This window comes from Trichoplax adhaerens, genomic scaffold, assembly GCF_000150275.1.
Source record: "Trichoplax adhaerens TRIADscaffold_7 genomic scaffold, whole genome shotgun sequence".
Taxonomy (NCBI): domain Eukaryota; kingdom Metazoa; phylum Placozoa; class Uniplacotomia; order Trichoplacea; family Trichoplacidae; genus Trichoplax; species Trichoplax adhaerens.
Window position 1 is genome coordinate 3,621,934 of NW_002060949.1, and position 20,189 is coordinate 3,642,122.

At 37.1% G+C, this 20,189-nt stretch overlaps 4 protein-coding genes across 4 annotated transcripts; 1 reads left to right on the top strand and 3 right to left on the bottom strand.

The window, feature by feature from the left end:
- Positions 1-1,091: 1,091 nt before the first annotated feature.
- On the bottom strand, positions 1,092-2,403 carry TRIADDRAFT_28050 (uncharacterized protein; the record flags this gene model as incomplete). Its single annotated transcript, XM_002114372.1, has 3 exons — positions 1,092-1,384; positions 1,626-1,923; positions 2,353-2,403. 3 exons carry the CDS (start codon positions 2,401-2,403, stop codon positions 1,092-1,094), a joined length of 642 nt encoding a protein of 213 aa, XP_002114408.1.
- Positions 2,404-6,342: 3,939 nt separating this feature from the next.
- TRIADDRAFT_58186 (uncharacterized protein) lies at positions 6,343-8,546 on the bottom strand (the record flags this gene model as incomplete). The annotated part of the gene is made up of 7 exons (XM_002114373.1): positions 6,343-6,633; positions 6,863-6,964; positions 7,087-7,301; positions 7,422-7,631; positions 7,841-7,879; positions 8,058-8,301; positions 8,439-8,546. 7 exons carry the CDS (start codon positions 8,544-8,546, stop codon positions 6,343-6,345), a joined length of 1,209 nt encoding a protein of 402 aa, XP_002114409.1.
- Positions 8,547-11,111: 2,565 nt separating this feature from the next.
- TRIADDRAFT_58187 (uncharacterized protein) lies at positions 11,112-13,668 on the top strand (the record flags this gene model as incomplete). Its single annotated transcript, XM_002114045.1, has 7 exons — positions 11,112-11,132; positions 11,481-11,579; positions 12,343-12,462; positions 12,628-12,682; positions 12,794-12,889; positions 12,979-13,130; positions 13,207-13,668. 7 exons carry the CDS (start codon positions 11,112-11,114, stop codon positions 13,666-13,668), a joined length of 1,005 nt encoding a protein of 334 aa, XP_002114081.1.
- Positions 13,669-14,775: 1,107 nt separating this feature from the next.
- Positions 14,776-19,324, bottom strand: TRIADDRAFT_58188 (uncharacterized protein; the record flags this gene model as incomplete). The annotated part of the gene is made up of 6 exons (XM_002114374.1): positions 14,776-15,029; positions 15,421-15,631; positions 15,853-15,972; positions 16,578-16,693; positions 16,976-17,051; positions 19,244-19,324. The coding sequence occupies 6 exons, from the start codon at positions 19,322-19,324 to the stop codon at positions 14,776-14,778; spliced, it is 858 nt and encodes a 285-aa protein (XP_002114410.1).
- Positions 19,325-20,189: the final 865 nt, after the last annotated feature.

Genomic DNA, 20,189 nt, shown 5'->3' on the forward strand with positions numbered 1-20,189 from the left:
TATTTTTTGTCGGTTCCATATTCACATAGTCTGCTGACGCATGCATTTTACCAGGTTTCATATTTACATAGTCTGCTGACGCATGCATTTTACCAGGTTCCATATTTACATAGTCTGCTGACGCATGCATTTTACCAGGCTCCATATTAACATAGTCACTAGATTTGCTTGCTTTCAGTTTTTGTTTTCCGGGTTTTACATTAACATAATCGCTTGATTTATTGCTGCTACTACTTTTACTACTTTTTCCCAGGTCTATATTAACGTAATCAGGTGATTTGCTTGAACTCACGTCTGATCCACTTTTAGCTTTAGATTGGGTGGAATGGGACCCTGAACTTTGCATATTCATGTAATCAGCGTTCGTAGAACTACCCGACTTTTTTAAATCGACGTTGACATAGTCAGAGGTAGCAGCACTTTTAGTTGTCTGCATACTAATAGGAGCAGTGTTTACATAATTGGGTGCTTCAGTCTTCGCTTTAATTTTGGAGCCCTTGGATACCCGCTCTGTTACTGGATCTAGATTAGTACCTTTCTTATCCATAGAATGTAATCTTGGACTTGCGGTAACGACAGAATCAGTAGCTGGCGATATTTCACTAGCTTCGGAAGAGCTTCTCGACATGTTCTGACCATGTGCAGTATGACTCTTTGGAGGACGATCAAATTTTGTTATAGAGGAATATGTTCGGGACCGACCTTGATCGTCCGGGAGGTTTGCGCTACTAGCCGACTTGGACCTAGTATGAGCAAATAAATGTGAAAAAGAAAAACGCTTTGGAGATTTTTTATTAGTCCCATCACTAGGAAAATTTTCCGGTATCTCATTCGTTGTAGTAATCGAAGGGAGTACATTTAATTTCGTATCATCAGTAGCTTGGGGCCTTCTTGGTCGCGATGGCATTGTACTGGATCGCGAACGATTTTCTTTTGCACTTGATTTGCCGTCACTATCTTCTACACGAGATGAGTCTGGTTTCTCAGTTTTACTAGTCCGCATAACACTATTATCAAATAAAAGTCATGCATTTGAGAAATTATAGATTAAAAATAAAACTTTCAAATAGATATTGCCGCTTGAAGTTATCTTACGCTAAAGCCTTTTCATGAATTAATTCTGCAATAGCCTTGTCATCAACGTCCATCCATAACTCGCCAGGACCAATACATGATGAACGACCAGTTTCTATAAAGAAATAGCTATCGGAGTGTCCGCAGCGTCGAATTGATGAATATTTCAAAATTAAGGGTTGTTTCGTATTGGCAGATCCCAAACGGCATAACTTCATTTCCATTGGTAATAATTCCAAGTTGTAAGCACCGGCTAATTGCTTGGATTTTGCAATACCACGGTCTGAGAGGGTTACTTGCCAAATATTTTCTATATTAGAAATCAGAGGTGATAGATTATTATATTTATGAGTGAAACGATTTCTGTCCTATTTCATGCGTAAAATCGCTCAATTTAAAATCTAAATAAACAGTATTGAGAGACATTTTTATCAGCTATTTCTAAGCATTTTCTACTCTAGTTTAATCTTGCGTTGCAACATCATATTCTTACATTATACAGATACCATACATATCAATGGCTCAGATTTAAACATATAGGCTCTACTAACCATTACTTCTTGATTTATGGTGTTTAGGATTTTTCACTTCTTCAGCAGCCACTCGCCAACTTTCCAATTCTTCTGCAGATTCAGCGTATAAGCCGTAGCAATCGTCATTGGTGTAAAATCCTAAGCAGTACTGATGCTTATCGTTCGATATTTCCGTAACTTTATGACAATCTGACAACTGAATAACACTCCGTGGTTGTCCATTTTGATTAAACTTTTTCTCATTATCGTAACATTCTAATCGACCTGGACCGGCTTCAGAATCAAGACGCAATACGTAATAGCGTTTCCTTGAATTCTGTGTTGAAAATATACAAAGAATTGCCAATTTCAAAAATTGCACAGTTATTATTATGCATTGTACACTCTATGGTATCACGCAACGATCTGTGGTGTATGAAACAACTTGAAGGAATTTAATCAAAAATAATGTAAGATTGTAGTTTTGTTTTCTTTTCTACGTGTTATATCATTAACACGCTGCTACATGATGCCGATATGTGATATAGAAGCTGTGATATTTTTATACAAATTTTTAATTCAATTTGCCAGCAATGTTCACTAAATAAAAGCATGGACGCCTTTAACAGATGATAACCTGCACCACTGTCAGTAATAATATGGGATCAAAATGTAACTAGAATTATGGATTGACTGCTACATATCGATTATAAATTCTTGCAAAGAAGATGACAATAAAATGAAAAAAATTGATTTACGTTTTTACCTTGATCTTTTTTAGGTATCCACGTTTTCTAACATCAGTAGTTCCTTTCATTGTGCTCATTATTTAAAATATATTCTATATCAAAAATTGAACAGTCATTATGAAAGTATCTATCAAGTGGCTCATTAAGTGCGATACTGCTCAGCTAAAGCAAGCAATGAAACTATATTCTCAATGCATGCGCAATAATCCAATTTCTATTTGTCAATGAGACTAGAGGTAAAATTAGGGTATACCTGTAAAATTAAATCGTCCTTTTAGATTGAAAGTAAACATAAGTGAAATATGCTTTCCAGTATTTAAGGTTAGTACGGAGACTGAAGCTATTTCATAGGTATGTCAGCTTATAACTGAACCATAAATGCTTCAACCTTTGATCAGGATAGACATACGGCAATGCTAGAAAAGAAGAAAAGAGATTGTTAATACATACCAATTGGTATATTAGTATTTCTTCTCATGAGTGACTGGCTTATGGGTTTTATAATCACAGACAACACAACATTAGGATTGTAACAAAACTATAATAAATTGTAACTGCCTAATTCAAAAAAATGCAATCAGACTATAGCTTTTATGCCTACGGGCATAGTAGAGCATCGTATTGCATATTGCATAACAAACGATGCATTTCGAGCTATATTAGTTACGTAGTTGTTTTACGCCTTTCTACTGATCTTTTCCATCACAATGTAGGTAAAAACAAAACCAACGTCTTTGATACTGTCCATGTTGTTATTAAAAGATCTTTCAGTTCGCTCACTTTGTGAAAGGGTAGTCTTCATAACTAGTCCCCCCCCCCCATATTTCGAATTGACGATATGGAAAATATTGAACTTTACACGGGCGAAGTTGTCCGAGCGTCCGTACGACTGGTGTTGACTGCTTACTGACACATTACTCACTGTAACGTCTGTCCAGTCCAGGCCAATGCAGTATCTCCAGTACTGTACTAACGGTGATCAGATTGTCGGTACAGCAGTTGTTATTCGTTAGTCGTCGTCATCAACGGTTTTCGGTAAATAATTTTTTTCAATGTCGGAGAACGGGCGGCTAATTTGCCTCGTTGACGACTTTATAACGCACTATACTCTGTTATTGGTTACAACAGGATACACACGTATTGACGCCAGCAGTTGAAATTTTTCATTTTTTTTACTGCCTAATTGATACTGTGTACTGTGTAGTAGAGTCAAGGAGCTCGAGATGCATCAGAATCAGGTGATTTCCAACAATCCATACTGCGCTTACAACCATCCTAATATCATCAAAAGGATCTTCATTCTTGACCAACTCATTACAGCATGCATCTACAATAGGGTGATGATACTGATGATGACTATGAATTCAATTTGAATGTTATAAGGCTTGGCCACTTCAAATAGCTAAATTTGGAGTTGATCGGGAGAATCGTGGCTGTATTTCTATTTGTCATGTCTACATTCTCGTGTCAGTTACGTGTCACAGAGTGTCAGAATATTCAAGGAGACGATACACGCCAATATTGTATCATGTAAAGATATATCCAAAGATATCTTTACTCTCTCAATAACTATAGAATCAGAAGTAGGAAGAGAGCAAAAAGAATTCACTTGCATCTAATGATTGCTAGAACCTCATGAGAATTTGAATTCCTTGGGTCATTGCAATACTTGGTATTGAAGTATATTTGATGGTAATAAAATGGAAGATATCTACGGATGATGCGTACTGTAAATTGAATTGATATGGTTGTGATAAACATGAACAACTGCTTGAACGCTTCTTCTACAGCAATACGTCCATTTTTCGTTGCAACGAAGCGATCCTCAAGGACAACTTTTCTTCTCGGCCACTCAAGTACAGCATTGTCGTTGATAAACAATAAAACATGCAAACAGGGTTGCCGACACGCAAAGTAGACCGTCGCAACATTTGTGTAGTAACTACATTCAAAAGAAGAGTTTCAATTTTGGAGAAGACATTTACTACTTGTAGAATGTAGAAATAGAAGCCTGTAGGGCCGTCCATGCCCCCCTAAATCCAATAGCATGACTAACAACGTTAAAGCGTTTGGTCTCATTTTTCCTTGCAGTCATCGACTACTGTCGGTCCTATCATACAGATCCAGTAGAGTAGTTGTACAATAGGATTACCGTGGTGTACAGAGGGCTAGCGAAACGCTGGAGTCATTGGTACTAATACGTTGAATAATATATCTTCTCAGCGACACTACATAGGCCGACTGCGTCTCGCAGCAGTCCCTCCCCTACTTTTGGATATTCCTTCTAGTGTTTAAAGCATCGATGATTCGATACCGCTGCGCGAGACATTTCAATTTTTCAACCAATACGATAACTATAGCTTACCCCTTGACGATAAATGGTAAATTAGTGTTGAATTGTACTGGTGTTACCAAGACAAAAAATCAATGCAAGCAGCAAACTGGATCAAAATTCAATCATGTAGTTGATGTTGACAGGGCGAAAGTGAACAGATTGCAGAAAAACTACTGTACAGTCCTACGCGCTAGAAAAGATTGACTGTAGACTACAGAAAAAGCTATCACCCATGTTTTCAATTGGTGAAAGCATTCCAACTATAATTATAATCAATCAAGTGGTATCACTTACCCGCTTCCTATGTTAGTGACAAGAAGATTGAGTTGGTCAATTTCAACACCAATATTGTTCCCAATTTGGACGTACAATAGAGTAGGTTCCAACTATTGACTACCGTGATTAATAATAAGTGGCCGTCTTTACCGAGAATATCGCATCTGGCAAGTCGTAAATACGGTAATGGAACGGACTTTTATTATTCGTATTAGCACCTTGATGATTGGAGACTTTCGACTTGGTCATGCCCGATCGGTGACGTACTCGTTGCAGTCCGTCCCGTCGCCCGACCGTATGTACACAATAGAGCGCTTGGAGGTGTTAGTGTAGTCTACACTCTACAGTACGTACACCGACCAGAAAAAATACTACAGTCTGACTCATCCTGTACAGTACTGTACTGTAGCACAGCAAAGCACTGTACACTGTAAAATCTGCTTTATCCTTTTAGCGCACGAAAGAAGCCCTTCTTCTTCTACTCTTGAATATGGAAATATACAACAAGTAATACAAATTAGCTGCAGTACTTTGTGGCATCGTACTCTTGCATCTAGCTATCTTCATCACCACAGTACTGTACTATTTTCTTGCAGTCATCATGCCCTACTCCTAGTACTATACTGTATTGCCGTGTACAGTACTGTACTGTATAGTGGAACTGGACACCAGTGCTCCATACAATCCTATTGTTGATTGTTTAATCGGCGGGGGCAGTACCGAAAACGAATACTGTACAATGTACCGTACATCCAGTGTACAAAATACTGTACAGCACGAGAAAGTCCCATACTGTACTGTACTGTACAAAACGCTCACAGTACAGTACACAGTACTGCTATCTACAGTACAGTATATTATTGTATTGACTACATGTGTTCCACAGTATGCAACTGTGCGCAGTAGCAAAAATACTCCAACAACGTGACAGAGACCAAAGCGATTATAATATATAATATATATAAATAGTATTGATTTATTATTACTATTATACCGTCTTGACGATGGTACCTTTTTTTAGTAGAAAAGGTATCAACATGCAGAAAGAAACCTTTCTGTATTATTTGCAGACGGGATACTCGTCTTGATTAGATGCATCTACCAATGAGTTAAATAAATTTACCACCATGCTATACTTATACGAGTATATCTTTACCATTCGCAACGGGTTCATTAATGAACAACTTACCAACTTAATCTACCGTCTATACTGGAAGTCAATCAAACACCAACTCACTACATTATACACAGTAAACAGTAATTAATTTACGGCTACAAATTATTCCATCAGTCATTGCAATACATCGAGGTCAATGATACGCTTAGCCATGATAAAAATAAGACATTTTTGAACATAATTTAAAACTAATTTATTTAATAGTCGCTAAAATTGCGTTCATGGTTGGCTAAAAAGTGTCCAGGATATAATCGTTATAGAGTAAATACCAAATCCGAATAGGCCGATTGAAAACCAACCAAAAGACGACAGCAGATAACTTCCAATCAAAGGAGCTATAGCATTTACAAATGCATCTGTGCTATAACTCAGACCCAGCATAGCCCCATTATCAGCAGCAGGTACAGATTTTGTTAGAGTGCTACTAAAGATGACGTTGGCTATGCTAGATACAATGACTTGAGGAACGATTACCAAACATAATCCAATAATACTGCTTACGAAGTATGACTAAGATAATAAAAAAAATGAAGACATTTTACAAAATTAAAATTCGTCCAAAACGGTTAAAATCCTATCAATCATAGGTATTCTATATTATCAATCAACTACTGTTTATCCCAGTTATTGGTAAAATGTTTAAGCCAATCGGTCAACTACATCTTGCCGATACAATCAATCTGAGTTTATAATTAATTATCCCATTTATAGGCTATAGCTACACAAAAGTAGATCTTACCATTGACAAATAAACTATGGATTGTACAACAACACAGCCAAATAGTATTTTCTTATCGTCGTATCGTTTGGTTAGCATTTCAATTAAAAAGCCTTGAACTAGCTGTAAAGCAACCAGAATTAAATTCATTTTCAAGAATTTCTGACTATAAAAGTGATTCTTTCAGCGTTGAGCTGTATTCAACTATATATAAAAGATTGTAAAATTGATTTCATTGGCCTTACCATGCCTAAAAGTCCGGTAAAAGAGAGAATTAATCCGTTCTGTTCTGGATTTAATCCAAACTCATCTATAGCCACCAGGGAGAATAGCGAATTGAAAATGCCAAGCGGAAAGCCGAACGCAAGTTTAATTATCATTAAGAAGCCAATTCCTGGGAGCTTTAGAAGCTCAATAAGTTTCGAAATGTTCAATAAACTATCTTTGCTCTCGCTCTCTACTGAAAATGATAGTTTAGACGGAATAATTTCATATTAATAGTAACCGAATTTGAGATGCGGCAAAAAGGGCAAAAATTTAGCGTCATTTGTCAGCATAAGTACAGTAGAATTATAAATACCGGATGTCTCCGGTGCTGAAGTTGCTAGTGTCTTAGTTTTTTCAGGTATCACAAGGAAGATCGAAGCTACGCTTACTACTGAAAGAAAGCAAGCAACGAAAGCGGCAGACTGTTCATTAAAGCGCCTCGTGATCACTCCGCCAACCATTGGACCTAGTATCATTCCTAAGCCATAGGACAAACCTAATTTACCGAGAGCTCCAGCACGTTCTAGTTGAAAAACGTTACGTACAATACATTTTAGTGACCTAATCGGGGAATACAGACTATAAAATAAGATAGTAAAAAAGTGTAATGGAAATAAACAGACTAATCCTCCTTTACATTTACGCTATAATTAAGTGATAGAAAATAGCCATACTACAAATGTTTCAATAAAAAACTGTCATCAATGTCATGATTGTGTACTAAGAATTTACCATCGCCGCTGGAGCAATCCGATATAACCATCTGAGCTCCTATAAGAACAATTTTTTGTCATTGCATAGGTTAGTACAATTAAGGTCAATCAATTGTATTATTATATCCTATCCTCAAACGAATTACTAATTACATTGACACTTGTTAAATTAATCGAAAGATATAGTAAAGTGTTGCATTAGTTATAAGCAATCCTGTCAACTCGAAGTTTCTAACCATGCATAGCATGCAAAAAGATAGATGGTAATCTGGAAAGAAATAAGAGCGGGATTGAATACGCAAGACCAAGCAAGCCGTAAGTAAAAGCAGCTCCGATAAAAGCGATCATCAGAGCAGCTCTAGTACCAACTAAATCGCCATAACGACCATAGATTGGCCCTCCAATCAGTTGAATGACCGAAAATGTGGTCTGAAGGTACCCAAAGGTGACAAGATTAACCTGTAATTTCTTAGATAGAAACTGTAAAAAGATATTGCGTTAAAATGATCAGTTATGACGCTACCATGATTATTTGAAGGCCTAGTTTAGGTGAAACTTTTTTCATTTCTTCTATTCTACGCCCGTTCATATAAAAGACTGTACAGTATAAGAATTACCGGTAATACTCCTGTCTGTATCCAATAGGCAGTCGAATACAAAAATATATTAAAATGGATAGTATATATTATATATTTGATAGCCGCTTTGCGTTTCTTGGGATCCATGTGCGCTGTCTAATGATCTTTGAAGCAATTTTGCTCTTGAAGTATAGCCTATTATTTATTAATTAATGTTAATTAGATATAATCTGCCAATAGCACTTTCATTTCCTTTTAATACCTAAATTAAGTCAATTGAGCAACATTGGTATGGCGATTCACCCTATGACACGTAGCGAGTTATGCCATGTTTATGTTGTAATTTCATATCATAAAATGACGAGTATAGTCATATGATGAAATTTTAAAGCAACGACAAAGGTTAATGCTTTCAATTCATTTTGTATCAACTGTAAATAGGTATTCTATAAAATTTTTGTATATTTTTCTATATACATGTACTAGTATAAATGCAGGTTGCTACTGCTGTACAGTATGTGTACAATTGATGAATGGATTTATGGTGTTTAGAAAGGCACAACATTTTTTTTTATGGAACAGTAAGTACACTGTATATATGTACTGTATACTATAGTAGCAATCTGTACATACTAATCAAAAGTGTACATCATACGAGATGATGAATTGCTTTCAACGCACTTTCGATAATACGATCCTCGATTGCACAATGCATATTGGTTAAATGATAGTAGTTTTAGAGGTAATTTCTACGAAACGATACTGTAGCCCATACTGCATGTTGTTCAATCGATGAATTGCTTTCAACGCACTTTAGATAATACGATGCTCGATTGCACAATGCACATTGGTGAAATGAAAGTAGTAGTTTTAAAGGTAATTTCTACGAAACGATACTGTAGGCCATACTGCATGTTGTTCAATCATTCATTTATTAGTTATTACTGGTATGCGATGAATACAGTACTCGTCTAGTCGTATTCATAAATTAAAGGAAATTAACAACCAACTACGGATCTGTCTCTTAAATAATCGTAACAAGATGTAAGCGTATAGAATTATTATTCATTAACTACCGCCTACCGGTACGCGAATAGTTATCGGACGCTTACGGCAAGTAAGGTATACAGTATAATATTGCATTACTGTACAAATAAATCATAATAAGGACAGTCTCTACTTTTATTCTACTCTACTGTACCACTACTACTGTATTTGGCAAAGCAAAGACCTGGTCATTTTGACCAGTCAATAATTATTTACATGCTGTCGAATCATTTCAACAAAAATTCGATTCATATACATTGTATAGTATGGTAGCAAAGAGATGCTAAAAAGAGACTCGTGGCTCCAATTTCAACTGTTTTTTTACCTTGTAACAATAGTAACAATTTACTGTATACGAGTATAATAATTGTTACCTTAGCAAGTCTACTTCCTGAGGCGCAAAGTAGGATTATTTAATATTGAATTTGGGGCAAATGCTGTAGGCCAAGCCAGATCCAATGACGTTCATTAACTTAATCAACAAAATGTTTACACGTTAATGTGAGAGAATTTTGCTAGTTGTTGATTGATTGAATATGGTTTCGCTGTTATTGCACATCGACTGGAAAGCGATTTCTTACGTCTCAAACATCCTGATCCAGTACTACAGTACAGCAGTATTATATTTACGTACTGTACTTTACTGCACAGTAGTCTACTATACAGACCGGCACGCCTATACTGTAGATTTAAATTAAAAAGAGAAAGATAAACGTCTATGGTCACACCTGTGCCGAGTATACTGTACACTGTACAGTACACTGTACGGAATATACTGTACATACAATGTACTGTAATGAACGGTCCGGGTCCGGTTCGGTACCGTACACTGTACTGTACTGTTACTGGGACTAACTGGAACTAGAAGGAGACCAGGACTGTTTCCTCCCTGGGACAGACGACAGACATACTGTACAGTACTGTACTGTACTGTACTGTAGTCTAGGACTTATTGGGACTTGACGGAGACCAGGACTGGTTCCTTCCTCGGACAGACGACAGACATACTGTAATGTTATAGTACTGTAGTCTAGGACTTACTCGGACTTGACGGAGACCAGGACTGGTTCCTTCCTCGGACAGACGACAGACATAATGTTAATGGACAGACATACTGTAATGAGTTGACGGAGACTAGGACTGGTTCCCCCTTCGGACAGACGGACTCCCCCTATTGAATGAGGCCGTCAACATTGAAAATACTCACCAGTATGGGATGGATCTTCCGTGTCTGTTTTCTAATTCACGGATACTAATTGAAGTAACATCGATAATCTTATGTAACTATTTTCAAGCAGAACTTACGGATCAAAGTTGATCCGAGCTTAGTAGTGAATAAGATTCAACGTCATATTACTTCATTAAAAAAAAAATAGTCAATTCAAAATGGAACTCCTGCATACGAAAGTACTGCCACAACGAAGTGTTTGGTACAATATTTGGACCAGAAGAGGCCGGCGATGTCTGTCCGTCCGAGAGTGACCAAGTCTTCTTCGAGCAGTCGGAGTCGACAGTGAAGTTCAACACTGCAGTTAGGTACGATACGTTTACAGTACTGCGCTTTCGATACAGTACGACTACCATAGACCGCTGACTGCTACAGACTATAGAGGCTCAAGCAAACACCATCAGTACTGAATCGCTTGTGGAAGGGAATGACCCAAAATGGCGTCACTACCGATCATGGTAAGAGTTGAGAAAGTTGATCATTGTTGCTACTATTTTTTACAAGCCAACGGCGATATTTAGCTTTATTCTGTAGCGTAATAATTAGCATAAGGTAGTTCTACGTTAAGGCTTGATATTAAAATACTAAAGTGTATGAGTATTCGGACAGTATGGTAAGGTAATAATGGCTTATTTTTGTATACAAAATTGCATATCAATGCAACACAAGCATGATGGTGTAGATGATATCACGTAGGGCTTACTGGATTGAGATATAGCGAAAGCCAATCAATTAAATTAACCTTGAAATCTGCTCTTATGTTCAATTGCACTGAAAAATTCATCTATTTCAATTTTATGGTAAAGGCTGGACGATTCATTGCTATCACTCTGCCTGCTGGTTCTATATTGCTAGCAAACACGTCAATGGCTGACTCTGGAAATGATACTATTGATCCATCTGAGGTATCGTCAATTTCTTCATCAAGTGCTGCTTTCTCGGCAGTTGTAATCGCCATTTACTATGTACATACATGTATGGTCATTGTTGCAGTAGATGAGATTTCTGTGCATGCAGTTGGCCAAATCTGCTTTGCATGCGTTGTACCATCCCCCATTGTTAGTGTACACGATAACATTACTGACTGGTAACCTTTTTTTCCGACAGCAATATCGGACTAATTTTAGAATGGCATGCATATGCATTCGTATATATCTTACAGTTAGCGTATCGACAAGAAAACAAGCTGAACAAAGGCTATATCGAGGCATACTGATGAATTAACAAGTTCAAAAATATACGTAATACGTATGCTATATAGTAGATTGAGTGCAATAGCATATTCGTGGTCAAGAAAATACCATATCCATCATTGTAAACTATGACAGACATGATAGTATGCCAACTTCTACAATAGCGTAGTGATTAGTCCTATTGCAATAGTAAATGATTTGTACTATGTATTTTATCCGATGCTGTTGACATTGATATTGATGCTCATTGCCTATACTGTACAGTACGTCGTACGGGTACAGCAAACACCCTGCTAAGACGTGATTCCATCGTACTAGTGCAGCAACAACTGAGATAAACTTACCACATACAACAACCAATGAACGAATTCTAAAATATTGACTGGTGCTTTTTTTCTAGTTTCCTGTCCTGATTTATTTAAATTAATGATAATATTATTAATGGTAAATTGATTGCGTCATTTTACTATCCTAGTTACCAATCTATGATGTGGAAGAAGCATCCGTCAAATACCCTAAACGAACGAAATCAACATTAGAAACTTACGTATCGACTACAAGAAAATCTGTTTATGATATTACTAGGCAATTGATAGTAAGCATTTCTTCTAAATTCCTAATTAGAACTGAATACAATTCAAATAGGCAAGCTATAGTTGCACAACGTACAGTATATAGACTAAATGAATGAGCGTGATGGATTCATTAACTAATTTATGCAAGGATATAATGATGTGTTTCATACTTTTTTGTTATTAAGGACATAACGCATGGAGTTAGGAATTCTGTCACTAGTGCTAAGGAAAGAATTACTTGTAAGTATTTTATGAGGTGTTGTTTCAATAACGATTCCGCAGATACAAATTAACTGATTGCTACAGATAATAAGTAGACTTAATATCTGACTGATGTTTTGCTATCTCTAGCTACGACACAAGATATCATTAACAAAGAAGGCCTTCTGCCTCGGGTAGGACTGATTGGATTTGCAGGATTAACAGGATTTGTCATAGCTGGTCGAAGTAGGTTACATTTTAAGATTTCCATTTTATACCCTTCATTTAAGTAATAAGGACAATGAGAATAATCGCTATATATTTCAATGATGCAGGGAAAGGAATTTTTAGGCGCTTTTTCTATCCAGTTGGCTTTTTAACCGTTTCGTCTATGCTCTGTTACCCAGTTGAAACTGTCAATATTAGTAGAAGTACCTGGAGATATGCAAAGCATTGGTATAGCGGTGATCCTATTGATGAAGTTCAGGTTAATACGCGTTAAGAATTATGAAAATACCAAGCTGTAATATCTGTTAAATTTTAAAATTCTTTCCGCTTTAAAGGAAAAAAATGGTGACAGCCTACTATCAATTGCTAATTCGATAAAAACAACCGTTAATAAGGGTCTCACTACATTATCATCTTCGCTTAACTCTAATGATAATAAGACTGCAAGCAATTCAGAAAATGAAGAATTGGAGGATACTGCCCCTGCGGTCAAAGATAGCACTGATAATATCGTTAATGAAACTTCGGAAACTACTGAAAGCTTAGAATTAAGTAAGGATAATTTACACCAAGATAATGAAGAAAATCTGGAAGTTTCACAAACGATTGATGATAGCAACAAAGAATCAGAACTTGAACCTGAACCACCTGTTGACAAGAAAGAAACGGAGCCTAAAGTTACAGGTGATTACGGGCAGTCAAGCCCAGAGGATGACAAGAAAGAAATGAAGCCTAAAATTATAGGAGATTACGGGCAGTCGAGCCCAGAGGATTCTGACATGTATACCACTCGCTAACAAAATGCCAGCGTTTTAGTTATCGTATTTAATTAATTAAAGCAGATTTCAATCTATTCCTTCATGCTCTGCGCAAATGAATATGTAACTGTATCAATGCATTAAGGTGCATTAGACTTTTTCAAACTTATCGAATTTTAAGTGGTAGTAACATATTTGCAACTGCGCTGAAAAGCTTATCACACTTTTTTATTACATCTGGTTTAATAGTGATAGAATAAAATAAAAATATGTATTATTCAAAACCGAAACAGAAAAATCTAAAGAAGCATGGGTATATTTATAAGTCAGTAATCGCATGATTTATGACCGAAGTGCCATGTGCCATATAGAATTATCGATTTTCAGATAAATACGAGTATGTTCTGAGTAGTTTTAAACTTTTAGTGAGTACGATAGAAAAGTAATTTTGACATGATAATACTGCATACAATATTCGTGGTCTTGCTTGTTGAAGTCGACAGGGGAAGAATCATTTCTAGTAACTAAACGTGTTAATATTCTGCAGGCGTAATAGGCGCTCAGTACTGCAACTAGCAAAATACAACTAACCAATTAACCATCATAGTTTACACACAACTAGCAAGACTTCTGACAAGCCCGCATAGAAATGAATTATGCTGTAAAGGGTTATTATTTATCACCTTTATACCTATAAAAACGAGCGATAGACGCAGAAAGTTACTCATAGGGTGTTTTATTTCACAGCCGTACAATTGTGTCGCAATCAGCAAGCTACCTTCATTCCATTTGCAATTATGATTCTGCACAACAGCGTTGTGAATAAGAACACTGCAGTTACTTGACGATTTTTGATACAACTTACATTGAGAGCAACTGTAAGAAAATAATCGGTATTCAGAAATAAATTTAATGACGAGGAAAGATAGAACAATTATGGAATGGAAGTGCTCTTTCTCAGTAATATTATTTGTTATAGTATTCGAAATTTTCAACACCTGCCTGAGCATTACATGCTCACATATTACGTAAAGACAGGTTACAACATTATTATTGATGTTATTGAATGCACAATTAAGTCTTCGCGTTGCATAGTGTACATTGATATATTACATGATTAAATCGACGTATGATTTGTTTATGGAGTCAATCACACGCTGGTTCAGGTTCATCCTGAAGTTCTTCCTTTAATACATTTACATGAACTTGATTATCAAATAAATCCTCTGCGATTGGTAATTCGCAAAAGTGATTATGTGATTCTTGACGGAATATCTCTATATACAACTTTCCATTATTAAGTATCACAAATAACAGTTGAGAATATGCATCTTTACAGGCCCTTTGATAAGCAAGCTTGGTCGATTTCGCTCTACTATTGACAATATTGGACAAGTTACCTAATAAGCAATAATCATGTTAGTAAAGTAGCTTCGTTAAGTTTCAGTTGTAGTAAGAAGACATTAATGCGTCTTTAATGTCAAGTAGGTCTGTACTGTAATATACCTTTAAGTGCTGGTTGCAGTATACACAACAAATAATTATCTGAAGTAAGATAAAGCCAGAGTACGCACTATAATATCTAAGTTATATGCAAAACTGAATCAGATTTACAATTACAATCAATAAGGATGGATTTTTTATAGGACTTTGTAGCTTGTTAGTATACTTAAACTGCCTATAGCCCTGACAATCAACAATCATGAGTTAACAATGACAACGGTGATACATTGGATAAATTACAGTACTATTTTTTGATATTGAAGTTGTGGTGATGCATCATTAAAATACCTGGATCGTTGGTATTAGGAACTATTTCCGCTAATCCGTCACCGATGGCATAAATATCCGAATACCTTGGGAAAGCCATTCTTATGCGACACTGCATACAGCGAATTTGTTTGCTAGGCTTTTCGTCGGGCTTATTTAGATTATCAATTTTCAACTGTTGCAGAGATTTTTGATCTTGTAAAGAATCCTCCGTTTGATCTACTTCTCTCAGCTATAAAACGCATACAGTATTGTATAAAATAAGAGTCTTTAATTAATAAAACATTGCCAATAGACGGGAAAATACTTTAATTTGAATTTGTAAATATTGATTGTCATATCTTTGGGTATCAGGAACTAATAATAACTCGTTCATATATTGCGCAGAATAATTTCATTCTATTTACTACTATTACTGCATGGTAATATTGATGAACGTAGTATACAACCTACCGAAACTATATTTACCGACCAGCCATTGAAACCAAGGTAAAAGTTAGCTAAATCGTAACATTTCCAAAGAGGCAAAATCATTTTAAAGGCTTGTTTATTTTTCGGATTAGCAAAGTTGACCTACGAGGTGTAAATAATTGGAACACTATTTTACTCAACCATTTATTTATACATCTATAATAAATGTTTATTGTCAGTTCATTTCTAATTGTAAGTACTATTCTCCGTTAGTGCTATTACAAGGCGTATTATACGTACTTTATAATGAGGTAAAAAAGTAGTCTCGCTTTGCTATATAATGCATCGTTATAATATACGCGTATTAAAAGTATGAATAATTCTATGTCAGTTATGGTTAAGATAGACCAAGAGTTGGATAGCATTTCCAATTGTTATCAAGTGGTTATGCAACTAAAATATATATTAGACTATTCTACGTCTACCTTTAAATTTCTAGTCGTATTTTTATACTATGCGCATACTAAATGAGTCCTATTTCATTGCAATTATTATACAATGAATCGAACAAGCTATCCTCTCAGAAAAGTCAGTAATTTTCTGGTATTAATTAACATCAAGTCCAGTACATATCGACAGATAGATAGCGCATATTGTATATTTTGCAAAAGTTATTATTCACTTTCGCTGAGCAAAAAGGGTATAACGCAACTACATTAAGCATAAACTATGCTATTATCAACATGCTGCTATAAATACTGGTGTACCTTCATTGCTCGGAAACCTATAAACCATCTGCCATTGAGTTCCTTTTGTGCTTGAATGGCAGCCACTTTGGAATAATACTGAACAAAAGCATACTGGGCAGAAGCAAACCCTTCATCTGCATCATGGAAAATGAACTACGAATTAATTGGCATCAAGATTTCATTGAAATTAGCATCTATTACCGTAATAGTAAGATTGTAAGTTACACCGAGTACAATGAGATCTTTAATTTTATTAAGCGTACAGTTATGTTCCGTTTTAAGTACAAGACGTATCCGACTTGAGACTGACTTATGGCTCATGGTTGAATTTATAGTGAAGTCATACGACATCACATTCTTCCTCTTCATGTCCTTAATTCTAAGTTGTGAGTGTTGCTACTGAATAACATATATACCTTTAGATGGTTCGTTTTCGAAACATTTTATACCACAGATCAATCCAAAGGCGGAGCAAATACTTTCTAGTCTTTCCTGAATGATTTAATAGCATTGAGTATCTTGAAAATTTTAAAATTTTAATCCGTATGACCGATCCATTACCCGTATATCAATATGTTTATTTACAAAGTTATGATTACGAATTGATGTCAGCGTAGGTTTTATTTTTAGCACGCATTAGTAGTGCGCTCATCGTATATTGATGATCTATAATATAATCCTACCTAATAATAAAGGGATGTTCGCTTTGACCGTTACGTAGCGGAAGTATCTATATACTGTACAGTAGTAAGAAACAATCTGGCTATGACTTTCCTTTCAAAGTCTTGCTTTGTATAGAATATATACCCGTTCAAAATTTGAAGGGAAACTTTACTAGTATATAGAATAAGTGCGGTGATGACTCAATGTAAACATGTACAATTAATCAAATCTATCCACCGTAATTAAAAATGGGAGAGAAGTAGAGCCAGTAGATAACGTAGCTTGTGAATGGCTGGGGTAGAAATTATTTTACAGCAGAGATGCTGTTCATAGACACTCTGATGAGCATTTTACTGAGTATATCATGCTCCAGTAATGGTGACTATTTTTCACTTGGAAATGCAAGGGCTATACGAGTACGTACAAGCACGTAGCATCCTACAGTACAGTGCTGGCCATCGTTGCAGTATGCCACCGGTAGGTTAGCGTAGAGCGGCAATTGTGCAATGGCTAGCTTGTATCGGACAGTTTTCTACCACATTATGAGCCTTTGAAAATTGGCTAGCACTGCGTAGAGCAGCATCTATCTTTGTAGTCAATGAACGATGCCTTAAAGTAACGCGGGGCGAGTGATGATGTTCGATAATGCAACAGTGATTTACAATTTTGAATAGAATGAATCAAGTCATTGATGGAATTGACAATCGCTGCTACGCTATTTAGTCCTAGTTATACCTGAATATTAGCAGAAGAAAGAGAAGAAGGGAAATTACTGACGAAAAGCGTCTTGGTATAATCTGGTTGATAAAAATCGACAATTTCCTTGACCATTTCCATGGCATTGAATGTACTGTATAGGAGCGCTGCGGTAAAGCGTTGATCAAATGGACTAATTCCTTTAGCAAGTAGTGGTTTCACCCTTTGCAGCCAAGGCAATAAGCCTGTGCTGTAGTCATCATGTCGTAGCCAAAGGGACTGAACTTGAGATTTGGTTGTTTAATGGAGAGATTGCAGCAGGGGCAGAAGTTGAGATTAGGGTGTTGAATGGGGAGACTGCAGAAGTTGAGATTTGGCTGTTGAATGGAGAGACTGCAGAAGTTGAGATTTAGCTGTTGAATGGAGAGACTGCAGAAGTTGAGATTTGGCTGTTGAATGGAGAGACTGCAGAAGTTGAGATTTGGCTGTTGAGTGGAGAGACTGCAGAAGTTGAGATTTGGCTGTTGAATGGAGAGACTGCAGAAGTTGAGATTTGGCTGTTGAGTGGAGAGACTGCAGAAGTTGAGATTTGGCTGTTGAAGTTGAGATTTGGCTGTTGAATGGAGAGACTGCAGAAGTTGAAATTTAGCTGTTGAATGGAGAGACTGCAGAAGCTGAGATTTAGCTGTTGAATGGAGAGACTGCAGAAGTTGAGATTTGGCTGTTGAAGTTGAGATTTAGCTGTTGAATGGAGAGACTGCAGAAGTTGAGATTTGGCTGTTGAATGGAGAGATTGCAGAAGTTGAGATTTGGCTGTTGAATGGAGAGACTGCAGAAGTTGAGATTTGGCTGTTGAATGGAGAGACTGCAGAAGTTGAGATTTAGCTGTTGAATGGAGAAACTGCAGAAGTTGAGATTTGGCTGTTGAGTGGAGAGACTGCAGAAGTTGAGATTTAGCTGTTGAATGGAGAGACTGCAGAACTTGAGATTTGGCTGTTCAATCCACAGACTGCAGCAGGGACTGAACTTGAGATTTGGCTGCTCAATGCCGATGAAAATGATCTTTTACTTGTTTTGGCTGGTGTTGATGTTTTGAACTTTGATGGATTTTGGTGCGTAGAAGTGCCCATACGCAGATTTTGGCTTGGACTAGTGTATGAATTTGCAGTGATGACTCGATCTCTACCAGTACTGCAATACAGTTACTAGCATGGAATAGACGAGTAGTGGATTTCCAGTACAGTACACTGAGTACAGTGGACTACAGTGCTGTACGACGGACATACGGACGTAGTCCTACGTCCAGTACTCTGTAGAGTACGTACCATGGTTAGTTGACAGGCTTTGACGGAAATGAACGAATTACGCAGGCGTATTCCGCCAGAAGCGGAAGTGCGCATCCGCATTCCGTTCCATTGGGTAGTTTACTGGGCAGTGAGCCTCTAGTGTCTGTTGACGAGGTTGTAGGTTGTAGACTGTCGTCTGGACTGGTAGACAGCACAGTATACTGTCTTCAGTATTGTACAGTACAGTGTACAGTGTACAGTACCACCCTGACGTACTGTAAGGGATGGACTGGGGTCCAGCGCAGAGTGTACAGTACTGTGCTCTCCAGTATTTGTACTGTACACTGTAGGCCAAGACGGTCGAGATCTCCTTCAACCACTACCAGTTGGAAATAGACCAGCGACGAGCACAACCAGAGCGTCGTCTAGACTCGTAGACAGTACAGTATACTGTCTTCAGTATGGATGTTCGGGTTAGCAGCGATTGGTCTACAGTCCATACTGTACAGTGTACAGTGTACAGTACCACCCGACGTACTGTAAGGGATAGACTGGAGTCCAGCGCAGAGTGTACAGTACAGTACTGTGCTCTCCAGTATTTATACTGTCTTCAGTATGGATGTTCGGGTTGGCAGCGATTGATCTACAGTCCATACAGTACAGTACAGTACAGTGTACAGTGTACAGTACTGTACCACCCCGACGTACAGTACAGTGTACAGTAAGGGATGAACTGGAGTCCAGCGCAGAGTGTACAGTACTGTGCTCTCCAGTACTTGTACTGTACACTGTAGGCCAAGACGGTCGAGATCTCCTTCAACCACTACCAGTTGGAAATAGACCAGCGACGAGCACAACCAGACTGTCGTCTAGACTGGTAGACAGCACAGTATACTGTCTTCAGTATGGATGCAATGGCAGCGATTGATCTACAGTCCATACTGTACAGTGTACAGTGTACAGTACCACCCGATGTACTGTACTG